The following is an 18,025-nucleotide window of genomic DNA, read 5'->3' as shown; positions in this document are numbered from 1 at the left end:
CAAGCATGATATTGAGAGAATTTTTGAATCCTCTTTATTGGGTCAAGACCCGACAGTGAGACACAGCGGGACCATATGTTCCATGGTGACATTTTTCTGCTGGGGTGGGTTACTTCTTTCACCAGGTAAGAGCTTTGGTGAGTCCCACACCTGCCCCAGAGGGACAGGTGCAAGGCCAGAGATGAAAAGACAGAACAACATTATTTGGTGATAGAGAATGAAATCAGAGCAGCCACAGACAGAATGTGACAGCCCTGGGGCTTTTGGCATCCTGGCTAGAGAGCTGAGCCCCAGTGATCCACTGTGATCTACCGCCACACACACACACACACACACACCTTTGATGTGGCAGAGGCACCTCAGGGCTGGGGATCAAAACACACGTACATGCACAAACAGCATACAACCATATAGTGGTCACACACACATTACTTACTGTTCAAACTGTGGGTCCTTCTCACTCACGACTGCGCAGTTGGTAAGTGACAGTTCGTCTGTTGGGCATCGCGCCGCTTGCATAGTCTGGCAAGGAGAATAACAGAAAAAAAAGAGACTCAATAACCATAAAAATTGTTTTTAAAAAGGAACATACCAATTGACATACCAATTGCAATTGATATAGTGTAATGAAAATATTTCCTCTTTCACACCCCTTGTCTGTGGTATCACATGGCCTATGCCTGTTAGTAAGTTTCAGCTATTTGAAAAGATTGTACTACTAAAGGCTGCTCCAATCCAGTTAAGTAGAAAGGACCTGCGTCATTTCCTCAACATTGCTCCCGAGTGGCGCAGCAGTCTAAGACACTGCATCTCAGCGCTAGAGGTCTTCACTAGAGGCACCCTGGCTCGAAACCAGGCTGTATCGCAACCGGCCGCAATTGGGAGTCCCATAGGGCTGCGCACAATTGGCCCAGCGTCATCCGGGTTTGGCTGTCATTGCAAATAAGAATTTGTTCTTAACTGACTTGTCTAGTTACAGGTTAAATAAAATATTGAAGTAAGTGTATTTGAGTCGTATAGCAAACAAACAGATAGGCCTAGGCTACATGTGGGACAAACTGCATTCCCATGTCGATTGTCAACCTACGCTCCTTAAAAACCAGATCGCTTCTTTTCAAATAAACATTGTTTTTTTTGCCTGTGTGGCAAACTTCCCATATTGCCTCTGTGCGAGTTAGTGGGTCTAAGACGAATTCAATTTAGCCTAGGCAGTGAATGGGGTTGTCCCTCCACTCCAGCTAATTTGATTGGATGGAAAAGCTTTTCCTGCTATTGGCTATCCATTCATACATATCCCCAGAAGTGGGAGGGAAGCATTGAAAATATATTGATGTAAACTGAAAAGAGATAACAAGTGAGGAATAGGGCTTTGTAGGTAGTGAAGACATGTAGGATGGTTGACAAGCCTCATACAGATGCAAAACAACTCAGGTTTGTTAACCAAAAAAACAAACAAAAAATGGACCCCATTTCATAAAGTGTAGGCTAAAGTTCTCCCTTGAGGGATTCTGTTTAAACCAACAGTGTACCTCAAACTATTGCACATTTCAAGAAAGAAATCAACTGTCTAGGCCGGGGTTGTTGTTTTGCATCTTCCTGAGAATAAAGTCATTACTCCTAGCTACTTCTTTGAGGAGCTATGGTAAAATTCTAGCAACGTGACACCTCTGACTTCAGGCTATTTTCCAGGCCTACGCAACTTTCTCATAACGGTTGATAGTAACCTTGTAATATATCACAGCTATAAGTTCTCCACAGGGATGATGGTGATTTATACAAGCCATAGCCTCTCACAGTGCAAAGAGCTACAAGTGTAACATGTTATAAGTCTCCAGAAAAATATATTTTGAAGAGTTCAAATACCCATGCCTCCACTCTCCAACTTCTGCTGAATGATATGGCCTAAAAATCATCTAAATTTTTTCCTAGCGATTCACAGTATAAACTGGAACATGCTCTTTCAAATGGCACATACTAAAACAGGTGAATCCAGGTGAACGCTATGATCCTTTATTGATGCCACCTGTTAAATCCACTTCAAATCAGGTAGATTTAAAGAAACTTTTTAAGACTTGAGACAAATGAGACATGGATTGTGTGTGCCATTCAGAGGGTGAATGGGCAAGGCAAAATATTTAAAGTGCCTTGGAACAAAGGATAGTCGTGGGTGCCAGGTTTGAGTGTGTCAAGAACTGCAAAGCTGCTGGGTTTTTCACACTCAACCATTTCCTGTGTGAATCCAGAATGGTCCTCCACCCAAAGGACATAACACCAACTTGACACGACTGTGAGAAGCATTGGAGTCAACATGGGCCAGCATCCCTGTGGAATGCTTTCGACACCATAGAGTCCATGCCCCGATGAACTGAGGCTGTTCTGAGGGCAAAAGGGGGTGCAACTCAATATTAGGAAGATGTTCCTAATGTTTTGTACACTCAGTGGCTCTGAGTGTTAATTAACTTCTGGGCCACATCCTGACTGATGGCAGCCCATTCTTGCATAATCAATGCTTGGAGTTTGTCAGAATTTGTGGGTTTTTGTTTGTCCACCCACCTCTTGAGGATTGACCACACGTTCTCAATGGGATTAAGGTCTGGGGAGTTTCCTGGCCATGGACCCAAGATAGATGTTTTGTTCCTCAAGCCACTTAATTATCAACTTTGCCTTGTGACAAGGTGCTCCATCATGCTGGAAAAGGCATTGTTCGTCACCAAACTGTTCCTGGATGGTTGGGAGAAGTTGCTCTTGGAGGATGTTTTGGTACCATTCTTTATTCATGGCTATGTTCTAAGGCAAAATTGTGAGTGAGCCCACTCCCTTGGCTGAGAAGCTACCCCACACCTGAATGGTCTCAGGATGCTTTACCGTTGGCATGACACAGGACTGATGGTAGCGCTCACCTTGTCTTCTCCAGACAAGCTTTTTTCCGGATGCCCCAAACAATCGGAAAGGGGATTCATCAGAGAAAAGGACTTTACCCCAGTCCTCAGGAGTCCAATCCATGTACCTTTTGCAGAATAGTCCCTGATGTTTTTCCTGGAGAGAAGTGGCTTCTTTGCTGCCCTTCTTGACACCAGGCCATCCTCCAAAAGTCTTCGCCTCACTGTTTGTGCAGATGCACTCACGCCTGCCTGCTACCATTCCTGAGCAAGCTCTGTACTGGTGGTGCCCCGATCCCGCAGCTGAATCAACTTTAGGAGACGATTCTGGCGCCCTGAAGTCTTTTTCACAACAATTGAACCGCTCTCCTTGAAGTTCTTGATGATCCGATAAATGGTTGATTTAGGTGCAATCTTACTGTCAGCAATATCCTTGCCTGTGAAGCCCTTTTTGTGCAAAGCAATGATGACGGCATGTCCCTTGCAGGTAACCATGTTTGACAGAAGAAGAACAATGATTCCAAGCACCACCCTCCTTTTGAAGCTTCCAGCCTGTTATTTGAACTCAATCAGCATGACAGAGTGATCTCCAGCCTTGTCCTCATCAACACTCACACCTGTGTAAACCAGAGAATCACTGAAGAGGTGATGATATTACAACCAAATAGATAACATTTATTTAACAATCCCTTGAAAACGGCACGTAGCTGTCAATGGTTTTATTGGAGCTGGGGGGGGGGGGGGTCTCCTTGCCACGCAGCAGGCAAATCGAACACTGCAAGTTATTGTGACGTTTTATTACCAACGACCTATAGAAAGCTTGACCATATATATTGAGAGAGATATGCAATTGCAATAGGGAACTAAGTACAGCAGTGTTTTCCCTAGGATCTTTTTAAGCAGCGGCGGCAAAGTGGGCATGGCCAATGGCAGTTCTACTAAGCGAACATATGGAATTGTTTTAAGATGGTCATACCAAGGATCCTTTAGCTATTTGATTTAGTTTTAGGACCCCTTAAACAAGGTATCAAAATAATATAAATTATTTCATGAAACATTGGATTTGGATTCACTGCCATTAGCCCATTGAATAATAGCTTTATCCATGGATAAACAGAGTCCCTAAAAAAATCTAAAGGAAGTTTGTTCTGAAGTGTCTGTCCTATATCTGAGCGATATAAGAAAGAGCAGGAAACAATTAGTTTATTGCCTAAAATTATTACTTTTTTTGCAATCATCTTTTTAACAGACTTCAGACAAGTCTTGTGAGGCATCCCAGAGCAAACATGTACAGTGTATTCGGGAAAGCATTCAGACACCTTCCCTTTATCCACATGTTACGTTACAGCCTTAATGTAAAATCGATTATCTACAAACAGCCTATAACGACAAAACAAACGGGTTTTTAGACATTTTTGCCAATGTATTAAAAATTAAAAACAGAAATACCTTGTATAATTATTCAGAACCTTTCCTATGAGACTCAAAATTGAGCTCAGGTGCATGCTGCTCCATTGATCATCCTTGAGATGTTTCTACAACTTGATTTTAGTCAATTCAATTGATTGGACATGATATGGAAAGGCACACACCTGTCTATATAAGGTCCCACAGTTGACAGTTATGTCAGATCAAAAACCAAACCATGTGGTTGAAGGAATTGTCCAAGGAACTCAGAGACAAGATTGTGTAGAGGCACAGCTCTGGGGAATTGAAGGTCCCCAGGAACACAGTGGCCTCCATCATTCTTAAATGGAAGAAGTCTGGAACCACCAACATTCTTCATAGAGCTGGCCGCCCGGCCAAACTGAGTAATCGGGGGAGAAGAGCCTTGGTCAGGGAGGTGACCAAGAACCCGAAGGTCACTGACAGAGCTCCTCTGTGGAGATGGGAGAACCTTCCAGAAGGACAACCATCTCTGCTGCACTCCACCAATCAGGCCTTTATGGTAGAGTGCCCAGACAGAAGTCACCACTCAGTAAAAGGCACATAACAGCCCGCTTGACGTTTGCCAAAAGGTACCTAAAGGACTCTTAGACCATGAGAAACAAGATTCTCTGGTTTGATGAAACCAATAGTGAACTCTTTGGCCTGTCTGGAGGAAACCTGGCACTATCCCTACGGTGAAGCATGGTGGTGTTAGCATCATGCTGTGGGAATGTTTCTCAGCGGCAGGGACTGGGAGACTAGTCAGGATTGAGGGAAAGATGAATGGAGTAAAGTACAGCGAGATCCTTGATGAAAACCTGCTCCAGAGAGCTCAGGACCTCAGACTGGGGCGAAGGTTCACCTTCCAACAGGACAATGACCCTAAGCACACAGCCAAGACAACGCAGGAGTGGTTTCAGGACAAGTCTCTGAATGTCCTTGAGTGGCCCAGCCAGAGCCCGGACTTGAACCTGACTGAACTTCTCTGGAGAGACCTGAAAATAGCTGTGCAGCGACACTCCCCATCCAACTGGACAGAGCTTGAGAGGATCTGCAGAGAAGAATGGGAGAAACACCCCAAATACAGGTGTGCCAAGCTTGTCGTGTCATACCCAAGAAGACTTGAGGCTGTAAAGGTGCTTTAACAAAAGTACTGCATAAAGAGTCTGAATACTTATGTAAAATGTCAAATTTCCATTTATTTTTCACAAACATTTCTACAGCCCTGTTTTTGCTTTGTCAATATGAGGATTGTGTGTAGATTGAGGGGAAAAAAATTAAATTTCATAAATTTTAGAATAAGGCTGTAATGTAACAAAATGAGGAAAAAGTCAAAGGGTCTGAATACTTTTCGAATGCACTATACGTTTTCGTGAGAGTCACCTTTCCATAGAGGGGTCATATATTAGCGTGTATCCCAAACTGTTCAGACAGAAGTTGGCAGATCGGATGTACCAACAATTGTGGGGATCATTTTTGTGAGAAGACCGAATTTTGGGATGTCTCATGGTCTGCGACACTAGTTCTGCCACCTTTCACCGCAGATGTGGAAGAGCGACATCGGCGGATGCAGTGGATTGAGACGCAGCCCATGCAAAGGTCTCTAGCTTAAACTGACAACGAGCCAGCTACAGTCTGATTTTTTTTATCATGCCGGGGGATTTCCTGCAATTCCTTCAACAGCTTATACTGTGTCCCTATGTTGTCCGAGTGACTCAAACATAACACAATCAATGGTGTCCTGTCATGCCAAATAGTGTCCCCCTGTCAAAAAGTGCCCCCCCCAACCCCACGTCACAGTGGGAGTCGCTGGGTTCTATCAAAAAATAGCTCTCCAAAAACAGTGTTTTTGACAGTGACAACCTGCTGCTTCAAGAAAATCTGATTTAAATAGGAATAAATAATTTAATCTGTTTTTAGATTGACGTTAGCTACTGTACTTAACCTCAGCCTGCCTAGTCAGCTATCCAGCTACAGTCGCTCGCTAGCTAGACAGTTTTATTTAGATTACGTTAGCTAGTTAGCTACTGTAACTTATTGTAGCTTTGTTTGTATTTAGCTTGCACTTCAAATGGCATCCCTCTGAGATTCTTCTATTTTTCCAATCAGGCAAAGTACTATGAAGGCACCACTGATCTCGACAAGAGGCGCAACATTCGGAGAAATTCACAATTCAGGGTAACGTTAAGAAGTTAACTTCTGTTAGCTAAATCTGTCCAGTTGTCTATGTACAACAATCTTTCAACCATTTTCTATCTAGCTAGTTGGTCATCTACATGTTGCTAGCTATACATATACAGTTACAGCTATACAGTTCAGTGGAGGCTGCTGAGGGGAGGATGGCTCATAATAAGGTATGGCGTAAATGAAATGGTATCAAGCAAGTGGTGTGGTTGATACCATTCCATTGACTCCATTCCAACCAATATTATGAGCCATCCTCCCTTCTGCAGCCTCCACTGATATAGTGACATGTCACGGGCACTTCCGGATTGGATTTTTCTCAGGCTTTCGCCTGCAACATCAGTTCTGTTATACTCACAGACAATATCTTTACAGTTTTGGAAACGTTAGAGTGTTTTCTATAGAAACCTGTCAATTATATGCATATTCTAACATCTTTTCCTGACAAAATATCCCGTTTAAAACGGGAACATTTTTTTCCAAAAATTAAAATACTGCCCCTAGAGTTCCAAGAGTTAATCATATACATAACCATAGTATGTCCAACTTAAATAATTGAAAGCTCAAGATTACTCTGTATTTGCAACACTATTGCAGTGTACATCCGTTCATCACACAAATAGTTGAATTATAGCTGGCCAGTGCGAAATATCCTTCACATTTAGTGGCGCTATCATACAGACTTTGTAACAGTACTTACTGCCTCAGTCCCTCGCCCCAACCTGGGCTTGAACCAGGAACCCTCTGCACACATCGACAACAGTCACCATCGAAGCATCGTTACCCATCGCTCCACAAAAGCCGCGGCCCTTGCAGAGCAACGCTATCTAGCTAGCCATTTCACACCGGTTACTCTCACCCCCTTTGACCGCCTCCTTTTCCGCAGCAACCAGTGATCCGGGTCAACAGCATCAATGGGATCAACTTTTATGGGATCATCAATTTCTACTCGTGAGAATTCTTGTCTTCATGGCAGTCATTTTACTTAAAGTCCTTGGAAATAACCTGAACGTCTGCAGTTATAAAACAATTCTAATGCTATATATCGATTTAGAAATACAAATGAATAACACAACTGTACCAAAACATATCAAAAGTTTGTCTTAATCTTAAATGCCAGGTTGGATTTTACAGCTGTTTCACAAGGTGTTCATTATTGGAAGGTAAACCTTTGGTGGTATTTATTTGTTCCACATTATTCTTTGTTGTATCCTAGGACCTACGATAGATACATATGAATTCTACCACAAGGGTGTACTAATGAGCAATGCGAAATATAAAACAAAAAAATCCATGGTAAATAGAAGACTACTGAAATTATATTATTTCAGTGTAGATAAGGGAAGGTAAGGGATAAGGGAAGGGCAGGTATAAAATAAAAACATGGCAGAAAGAAAAGCCAGTGTATGAATCAAAATTATTTGCATATGAATGGAGTGGAAATTAGCTGACTTTGTGATCCTTCCTGAGCGATATGATGGCTGCGTAGTCCATTGGTGTTTATACTTGCGCACTGTTTGTACAAGTTAATGTGGTACCTTCAGGCATTTGGAAATTGCTCCCAAGGATGAACCAGACTTGTGGAGGTCTACAATTTATTTTCTGAGGTCTTGGCTGATTTCTTTTGATTTTCCCATGATGTCAAGCTAAGAGGCACTGAGTTTGAAGGTAGGCCTTGAAATACACCCACAGGTACACCTCCATTTGACTCAAATTATGTCAATTAGCCTATCAGAAGCTTCTAAAGCCATGACATTTTCCAAACTGTTAAAAAGGCACAGTCAACTTAGTGTATGTAAACTTCCGACCCACTGGAATTGTGATATATTCTTTCACGTAAAATTGAACGTGTCTGTAAACAATTGTTGGAAAAATGACTTGTGTCATGCACAAAGTAGATGTCCTAAACAACTTGCCAAAACTATTGTTTGTTAACAAGACATTGACATTGAAAAATTAGTTTTAATGACACCAACCTAAGTGTATGTAAACTTCTGACTTCAACTGTGTGTGTGTGTGTGTATATATAAAACAATAATCGGACAATTAATCGGTATCGGCTTTTTTTGGTCCTCCGATCGGTAAAGGGTGTTGAAAAATGATAAATCGGTCGACATCTAGTCTCATCATTGTCAGTGATCAGGCCTACCACCGTTGTGACATCAGCAAACTTAATGATGGGTTGGAGTCATGCACATGCATGGCCACGCACTCGTGGGTAAACAGGGAGTACGGGGGGGGACAAGACTAAGCACGCAACCCTGAGGGAACCCAGTGTTCAGGATCAGTGTGGCAGATGTGTTGTTGCCTACCCTTACCACCTGGGGGGGGCAGCCCGTCAGGAAGTCCAGGATCCAGTTGCAGAGGGAGGTGTTTAGTCACAGGGTCCTTAGCTTAGTGATAAGCTTTGAGGGCACTATGGTGTTGAACGCTGAGCTGTAGTCAACCTATGTGAGAATGCTGTCGGTTTTCCTTTTGTCCAGGTGGGAATGGGCATTGTAACGGAGATTACATCATCTGTGGATCTGTTGGGGTCTGTTGGGGCAAATTGAAGTGGGTCTAGGGTTTCTGGGATGATGGTGTTGACGATAGCCATGACCAGCTTTTTAAAGCACTTCTTGGCTACAGACGTGAGTGCTACGGGGCGGTAGTCCTTTAGGCAGGTTACCTTGCCGTTCTTGAGCACAGAGACAATGGTGGTGGCTGCTTGAAACATTGCGGGTATTACAGACTCGGCCAGAGTGAGGTTGAAAATGTCAGTGAAGACATTTGCCAGTTAGTCAGCGCATGCTCCGAGTACGTGCCCTGGTAATCCATCTGGCCCTGCAGCCTTGTGAATGTTTACCTGTTTAAAGGTCTTACTCACGTCGGCTACGGAGAGCGTGATCACACAGTCGTCCGGAACAACTGGTGCTCTTATACATGCTTCAGTGTGGCTTTCCTCAAAGCGAGCATAAAAAAGGCATTTAGCTCGTCTGGTAGGCTCGCGTCACTGGGCAGCTTGCGTCTGGGTTTCCCTTTGTAATCCGTAATAGTTTACATGCCCTGCCACATGCAACGAGCATCAGAGCCGGTGTAATAAGATTCCATCTTAGTCCTGGATTGATGCTTTGCCTGTTTGATGGTTCGTCAGAGGGCATATGGGGATTTCTTACAAGTCTCCTGCTCCTAGAAAGCGGCAGCTATAGCTTTTAGCTCAGTGCCGATGTTGCCTGTAATCTTTGGCTTCTGGTTGGGATATGTACGTACGGTCACTGGGGGGGGGGCGATGTCGTCGATGCACTTACTGATGAAGCCGATGACTGATATGCTTTACTCCTCAATGCCATCGTATGAATCCCGGAACCCATTCCAGTCTGTGCTAGCAAAAGAACAGTCCTGTAGCTTAGCATCCGCATCATCAGACCACTTCCGTAATGAGCGAGTCACTGGTACTTCCTACTTTTGCTTGTAAGCGGGAATCAGGAGGATAGAATTATGGTCAGATTTGCCAAATGGAGGGCGAGGGAGAGCTTTGTATGCGAAACAGAAGATATGTCCCGTTTATACTCCAGGGATTGCACGGTTGCCAGTAGGACGGATGGTAAAGGCAGATTATCCACTCACCAACTAATTCTTACCAAGCACCCAGATATGCACCCCCTGTATCGGCATCTCCTCTTCATGCGAATGATGGGGATTTGGGCCTGGTCCGGGAGGAGCCGTACATTTCTCACCACCGATTCATTAAATAAAACATCTTTGTTTGGTCAGAGGTGAGTAATCGCTGTTGTAATGTCCAGAAGCTCTTTTCAGTCATAAGAGACAGTGGCAGAAACATTATGTACAAATAAAAGTGAAACATGAAAACACACACAGAATAGCACAATTGGTTAGAAGCCCATTAAAATGGCAGCCATCTCCTCCGGCGCCATTAACTGTGGCGTCCCACCAATAAATTAAGAGGAGAAACAATGGGTGTAGACTCCTGAGGGGGAAAGAGGCATTGTTGTGACCTCTTCACGATTGTGTTGGTGTGATTGGACCGTGATAGATCCTTAGTGTTGTGGACACCAAGGAATCTTTCAACCCGCTCCACTACACCCTGTCCATGTGAAAATATATACAGATTTTCTTTTCGGTATACAGATTTTCATACCGTCATACTGTACCATACCGGGGTATACGGTATTATTTGATGTGCACACAAGGGCCACTATAATTTATTTTAATAATAACACCTTTTTGTGAGGGGGGGGGAACACACACGCTACTCTCTTCCATTTCAACAACCCCCCCAAAAATAACAAAGGTGCTGGGGTGAACAGCGGCGCTGTTTCCCCAAATACAGACTCAATCTTTTATATTTTTAGGATGCTATTACTGAAATCAAAATAAAATGTGATGCTTACAGTCAGTGATTTTCTGAGAAACCACTTTGGTGCAAAAGTAGCCAGAAAAAAAGCTTAGGTTGAGTACATTTGAGCTGCCCTGTTACCAACCAACATCAAAGATACTACTGTTATTTAGGTCTATATTTTGGAACTAATCCAATTATGCTAATAAACCTCATGGAAAACTGAGTTGGATACTGGGCTGACCGGAGCAAATCTCTGGAGCTTTTCCACTCTAAGGCAAATACTTTCAAATGATTTGTGGAACACTGCAAGCACAGTTTTAGCTAAGCAGCTGTTTTAAGTTGCTGATTGTGTTTAAAGGTAGACTCAATAAAATGAGATTGTCTGTGGTGCTGCTCATGACATTGAGATGAATGAGACGCAAGACTTTGCTCTCACACAGTCACACGATATCTGCGCATGTGCACGGGTTAGTGCTTCAACGCTCTGAGTTGTTAGGGGAAATGTACCTACTATGCTGTTTACTTTCTGCATCTACTCTACCGGTCAAAAGTTTTAAAACACCTACTCATTCAAGGGTTTATTTATAAGACTATTTTCTACATTATAATAGTGAAGACATCAAAACTATGAAACAACACATAGAATCATGTTAGTTACCAAATAAGTGTTAAACAAATCCAAAAATATTTAATATTTGAGATTCTTCAAATAGCCATCCTTTATCTTGATGAAAACTTTGCACACTCCTGGCATTCTCTCAACTAGCTACCTGGAATGCTTTTCCAACAGTCTTGAAGGAGTTCACACATATGCTGAGCACTTGTTGGCTGCTTTTCCTTCACTCTGCAGTTCGACTCATCCCAAACCATCTCAATTTGGTTTAGGTCAGGGGGTTGTAGAGGCCAAGTCATCTGATGCAGCACTCCATCACTCTCCTTGGTCAAATAGCCCTTACACAGCCTGGAGGTGTGATGGGTCATTGTTGAAAAATAATTGATAGTCCCACTAAGCCCAAACCAGATGGGATGGTGTAATCGCTGAAGAATGCTGTGTTAAGTGTGCCTTGAAGTCTAAATAAAGCACAGACAGTGTCACCAGCAAAGCACACCCACACCATAACACCTCCATGCAGAGATCATCCGTTCACCCACACAAAGACACGCTGTCTGGAACAAAAATCCCCAACTTGGACTCCAGACCAAAGGACAGATTTCTACCGGTGTAATGTCCATTGCTCGTGTTTCTTGGTCCAAGCAAGTCTCTTTGCAAAAATTCGACCATGAAGGCCTGATTCACACAGTCTCCTCTGAACAGTTGATGTTGAGATGTGTCTTTTACTTGAACTCTGAAGGATTTATTTGGGCTGCAATTTCTGAGACTGGTAACTCTATTGAACTTATCCTCTGCAGCAGAGGTAACTCTGGGTCTTCCTTTCCTGTGGTGGTCCTCATGAGCCAATGTCATCATAGAGCTTGATGGTTTTTGCGACTACACTTGAAGAAACTTTCAAAGTTCTTGAAATTTTCCGTATTGACTGACATTCATGTCTTTAAGTAATCTTTGCTTATTTGAGCTGTTCTTGGCATAATATGGACATGGTCTTTTACCAAATAGCTGTATACCCCCCAACCTTGTCACATCACAACTGATTGGCTCAAACACAGAAAAGAAATAACACAAATAAACTTATTTTATTTATCCGTTATTTTACCAGGTAAATTGACTGAGACCACGTTCTCATTTGCAGCAACGACCTGGGGAATAGTTACAGGGGAGAGGAGGGGGATGAATGAGCCATTGGTAAACTGGGGATTATTAGGTAACCATGATGGTTCGAGGGTCAGATTGGGAATTTAGCCAGGACACCGGGGTTAACACCCCTACTCTTACGATAAGTGCCATGGGATCTTTAATGACCTCAGAGAGTCAGGACACCCGTTTAACGTCCCATCCGAAAGACGGCACCCAACACAGGGCAATGTCCCCAATCACTGCCCTGGGGCATTGGGATATTTTTTTTTAGACCAGAGGAAAGAGTGCCTCCTACTGGCCCTCCAACACCACTTCCAGCAGCATCTGGGTCTCCCATCCAGGGACTTAGCTTCAGAAGCAAGCAAGCAGTGGTATGCAGGGTGGTATGCTGCTGGCATACCTGTACCTTAAGGCAGCACACCTGTTAATTGAAATGCATTCCAGGTGACTACCGCATGAAGCTGGTTTAGAGAATGCCAAGAGTATGCAAAGCTGTCATCAAGGCAAAGGGTGGTAATTTTAAGAATCATATAAAAAATATTTTGATTTGTTTAACACTTTTTTTGGTTACTGCATGATTGCATTTGTTTTATTTGATAGTGTTGATGTCTTCACCATTATTCCACAATGTAGAAAATAGTAAAAATAAAGAAAAACCCTGTTCTAAAACATTTGACCTGTAGTGAGTCATAATCACTAAGTCTACCTTTAAGGGAATTCCTCACATTCTATCCAAATGTAATCAACTCAAACGGTCTAAATGTACACAAAATACTTATAGGAAAAACAACCCCTAGACGTGAGCAAGACTGTTTGACAGCTGCAGCCTTTGCATTATAGGGGCCCCAGTTACTTCATCATAACATTGTGTCAATCACAGATTTCACACTCTACAGTCAAAGATGAATGAAACCCATTTTATCTGTGCTACAGTGCCACTGTCAGCCAGTGGATACCTAGCTAGTCCACATTGTTCAAGTATCTTGAAAGTGGAAAGCTCTAGCTAATGTTGAATTATATTAGGACTAAAAAGGAGTTCGTTTTCTGTTGTTGTGCCTCTTTCCCAGCAGTCGGACATTTCAATTTCACTTCCCTGGTGGGACTAGTGTGTGTGTGGGCACTGGACTATCTATCTAGCTTGCCTGTGGCATTGAAAGCTAGTCAACAAGTTGGTCAGCGGTCAAACCTTGCTGGCAGTAGAGATGAAACTTGTTTCGCTAGATGTATCCTTTCATACTGAGCTGGCTTAACTAGCAAGCTACTATCACTAAGGGGTTTCCTGTTCGAGACTGACTAGAGATACAGCATAGAGAGATACTATTTGAGTGTATTGTGTAGCTAGCTTGATATTACATGGCTTGCAGTGGACACTATCCCTAAAATACTCACTCGTCTTCCGGGCCGAGGTTTGAATGACGTACTCTGCCACACAGGCTAGTAGGTTGTGTGTGTGTGTGTTGGAGGTAGCTAGCTAGCTAACGGTAGCTAGTATTAGCTGAAACATCCTTAAAACACAGCATTGTTATCATTCTCATCTATGACTAAATATGTTTACCTAAAGCCATTTATTTAAAGGAAACTCACCCGGCCGGCCATATTGCTGTTTGTTGTCGTTTTTCAAATACAATTCAGCGTAAATGTTCCCAGCACTGCTGACAGCACAATCGTTGAACTCCACTAATGCTACACAGGCTAAGTGGGCGGGATCGACGTGACTTACAAAGTGATGTCATCACGCACACCTTGGTGTTGCAATGTTTGGACAAGCTACAGATTACCCAAACTGTTGGAATTTTTTGCCAGCGGGACAGCATATAAATATGCACTCCGCAGGTAAATTTATTCCAGGTGTGTACATATTTCGGAAACTGCACAATAAAACTATCTAATAAACTGCTTCAATACTATGAGCATAAGTAGTTGTTTTTAACACGCTCATAAACTAAAAAAATATATTGTACATTATCAGGATTACTTTTTTATGCCTATTCTCAATATGTGAATTTCCAAGTTTGCTAGTATACAAATGGTCAGAGAGATTATTTTATGAAGTCAAATGGAAAAGTGAATACTGTATTGCAAATAGGCCGATCATAAAAATACTAAACAGAAAAGAGAACGCAAACACTTTTGAAAACATATTTATTTGAATTTATCTGAACATCAGATATACTTGGTAATTGTTAGTCAGCAAGAACCGTCTGCACATTTGATATTGATGTGTATAGAAACCAAAACAAGAAATACTTTTGGGGTTTTGGAAAACTGTGTGAAGCTGTGGATGCTGCGAAATATCAATAAAAAAATATATAAAATCTAAATACACAAGTTGCTTTTGGTGGAATATTGGTGGACACTGTATTTCTGTAAACACTCTAGTGAAACAGGTCCATCATGTTTTTGCTCAACGTCATACCCACAGGTAACTGCCAAAATAAAGACAACACATGAGTAAATTAGGGATACAAAGTACACTGCTCAAAAAACATAAAGGGAACACTTAAACAACACAATGTAACTCCAAGTCAATCACACTTCTGTGAAATCAAACTGTCCACTTAGGAAGCAACACTGATTGACAATAAATTGCACATGCTGTTGTGCAAATGGAATAGACAACAGGTGGAAATGAATCAAATCAAATCAAATTTTATTTGTCACATACACATGGTTAGCAGATGTTAATGCGAGTGAGGCGAAATGCTTGTGCTTCTAGTTCCGACAATGCAGTAATAACCAACGAGTAATCTAACTAACAATTCCAAAACTACTACCTTATACACACAAGTGTAAAGGGATAAAGAATATGTACATAAAGATATGTGAATGAGTGATGGTACAGAACGGCATAGGCAAGATGCAGTAGATGGTATAGAGTACAGTATATACATATGAGATGAGTATGTAAACAAAGTGGCATAGTTTAAAGTGGCTAGTGATACATGTATTACATAAAGATGCAGTAGATGATATAGAGTACAGTATATACATAGACATATGAGATTAATAATGTAGGGTATGTAAACATTATATTAAGTAGCATTGTTTAAAGTGGCTAGTGATATATTTTACATCAATTCCCATTATTAAAGTGGCTGGAGTTGAGTCAGTGTGTTGGCAGCAGCCACTCAATGTTAGTTGTAATTATAGGCAATTAGCAAGACACCCCCAATAAAGGAGTGGTTCTGCAGGTGGCGACCACAGACCACTTCTCAGTTCCTATGCTTCCTGGCTGATGTTTTGGTCACTTTTGAATGCTGGCGGTGCTTTCACTCTAGTGGTAGCATGAGACGGAGTCTACAACCCACACAAGTGGCTCAGGTAGTTCAGCTCATCCAGAATGGCACATCAATGCGAGCTGTGGCAAGAAGGTTTGCTGTGTCTGTCAGCATAGTGTCCAGAGCATGGAGGCGCTACCAGGAGACAGGCCAGTACATCAGGAGACGTGGAGGAGGCCGTAGGAGGGCAACAACCCAACAGCAGGACCGCTACCTCCGCCTTTGTGCAAGGAGTAGCAGGAGGAGCACTACCAGAGCCCTGCAAAATGACCTCCAGCAGGCCACAAATGTGCATGTGTCTGCTCAAACGGTCAGAAACAGACTCCATGAGGGTGGTATGAGGGCCCGACGTCCACAGGTGGGGGTTGTGCTTACAGCCCAACACCGTGCAGGACGTTTGGCATTTGCCAGAGAACACCAAGATTGGCAAATTCGCCACTGGCACCCTGTGCTCTTCACAGATGAAAGCAGGTTCACACTGAGCACATGTGACAGACGTGACAGTCTGGAGACGCCGTGGAGAACGTTCTGCTGCCTGCAACATCCTCCAGCATGACCGGTTTGGTGGTGGGTCAGTCATGGTGTGGGGTGGCATTTCTTTGGGGGGCCGCACAGCCCTCCATGTGCTTGCCAGAGGTAGCCTGACTGCCATTAGGTACCGAGATGAGATCCTCAGACCCCTTGTGAGACCATATGCTGGTGCGGTTGGCCGTGGGTTCCTCCTAATGCAAGACAATGCTAGACCTCGTGGCTGGAGTGTGTCAGCAGTTCCTGCAAGAGGAAGGCATTGATGCTATGAACTGGCCCACCCATTCCCCAGACCTGAATCCAATTGGGCACATCTGGGACATCATGTCTCGCTCCATCCACCAACGCCATATTGCACCACAGACTATCCAGGAGTTGGCGGATGCTTTAGTCCAGGTCTGGGAGGAGATCCCTCAGGAGACCATCCGCCACCTCATCAGGAGCATGCCCAGGCGTTATAGGGAGGTCATACAGGCACGTGGAGGCCACACACACTACTGAACCTCATTTTGACTTGTTTTAAGGACATTACATCAAAGTTGGATGAGCTTGTAGTGTGGTTTTCCACTTTAATAGAATTCCAGACACTTGTAGAATCTATGCCAAAGCACATTTATGCTGTTCTGGCTGCTCGTGGTGATCAAATGCCCTACTAAAACACTTTATGTTGGTGTTTCTTTTATTTTGGAAGTTACCTGTAGATTTACAGTACCAGTCAAAAGTTTGGACACACCTACTTATTCAAGGGTTTTTCTTTATTTGTACTATGTACTACATCGTAGAATAATAGTGAAGACATCAAAACTATGAAATAGCACATATGGAATCATGTAGTAACCAAAGAAGTCTTAAACAAATCTAAATATATTTTATATTTGAGATTCTTCAAAAGTAGACACCCTAATTTGTTGGAATTTCTTTCCTTCTTAATGCATTTGAGCCAATCAGTTGTGTTGTGACGGGGGGGGGGGGGGGGTATACATATTATAGCACTATTAGGTAAAAGACCAAGTCCATATTATGGCAAGAACAGCTCAAATGAGCAAAGAGAAACGACTGTCCATCATTACTTTAAGACATGAAGGTCAGTCAATCCGGAACATTTCAAGAACATTGAAAGTTTCTTCAAGTGCAGTCGCAAAAACCATCAAGCACTATGATGAAACTGGCTCTCATAAAGACCGCCACAGGAAAGGAAAGACCCAGAGTTACCTCTGCTGCAGAGGATTGCAGCCCAAATAAATGCTTCACAGAATTCAAGTAATAGACACATCTCAACATCAACTGTTCAGAGGAGAATGCATGAGTCAGGCCTTTATGGTCAAATTGCTGCAAAGAAACCACTAGTAAAGGTCACCAATAAGGAGAAGAGACTTGCTTGGGCCAAGAAACACGAGCAATGGATATTACACAGGTAGAATGTCCTTTGGTCTGATGAGTCCAAATTTAAGATTTTTGGTTTCAACCGCAGTGTCTTTGTGAGAGGCAGAGTAGATGAACGGATGATCTCGGCATGTGTGGTTCCCACTGTGGAGGTTTGATGGTGCTTTGCTGGTGACACTGTCAGTGATTTATGTAGAATTCATGGCACACTTAACAAGCATGGCTACCACAGCATTCTACAGCGATACGCCTT

At 42.9% G+C, this 18,025-nt stretch overlaps 1 protein-coding gene across 1 annotated transcript in view; it reads right to left on the bottom strand.

Annotated features, from left to right (window-relative positions):
* The window catches only part of LOC110499115 (vesicle-fusing ATPase), a 49,793-nt gene extending 35,475 nt beyond the window's left edge, over positions 1-14,318 (bottom strand). Inside the window, exons 1-2 of the mRNA XM_036955956.1 lie at positions 14,168-14,318; positions 437-522 (exon numbers count right to left, since the gene is read on the bottom strand). Of these exons, the coding sequence (XP_036811851.1) occupies positions 437-522; positions 14,168-14,179 (98 nt within the window). The 5' untranslated portion in view covers positions 14,180-14,318. The remainder of the gene's footprint in view (positions 1-436; positions 523-14,167) is intronic.
* Positions 14,319-18,025: the final 3,707 nt, after the last annotated feature.

This window comes from Oncorhynchus mykiss, chromosome 20, assembly GCF_013265735.2.
Source record: "Oncorhynchus mykiss isolate Arlee chromosome 20, USDA_OmykA_1.1, whole genome shotgun sequence".
NCBI lineage: Eukaryota > Metazoa > Chordata > Actinopteri > Salmoniformes > Salmonidae > Oncorhynchus > Oncorhynchus mykiss.
The sequence above is the reverse complement of the archived record's forward strand: the minus strand, read 5'-3'. Positions and strand labels throughout refer to the sequence as shown.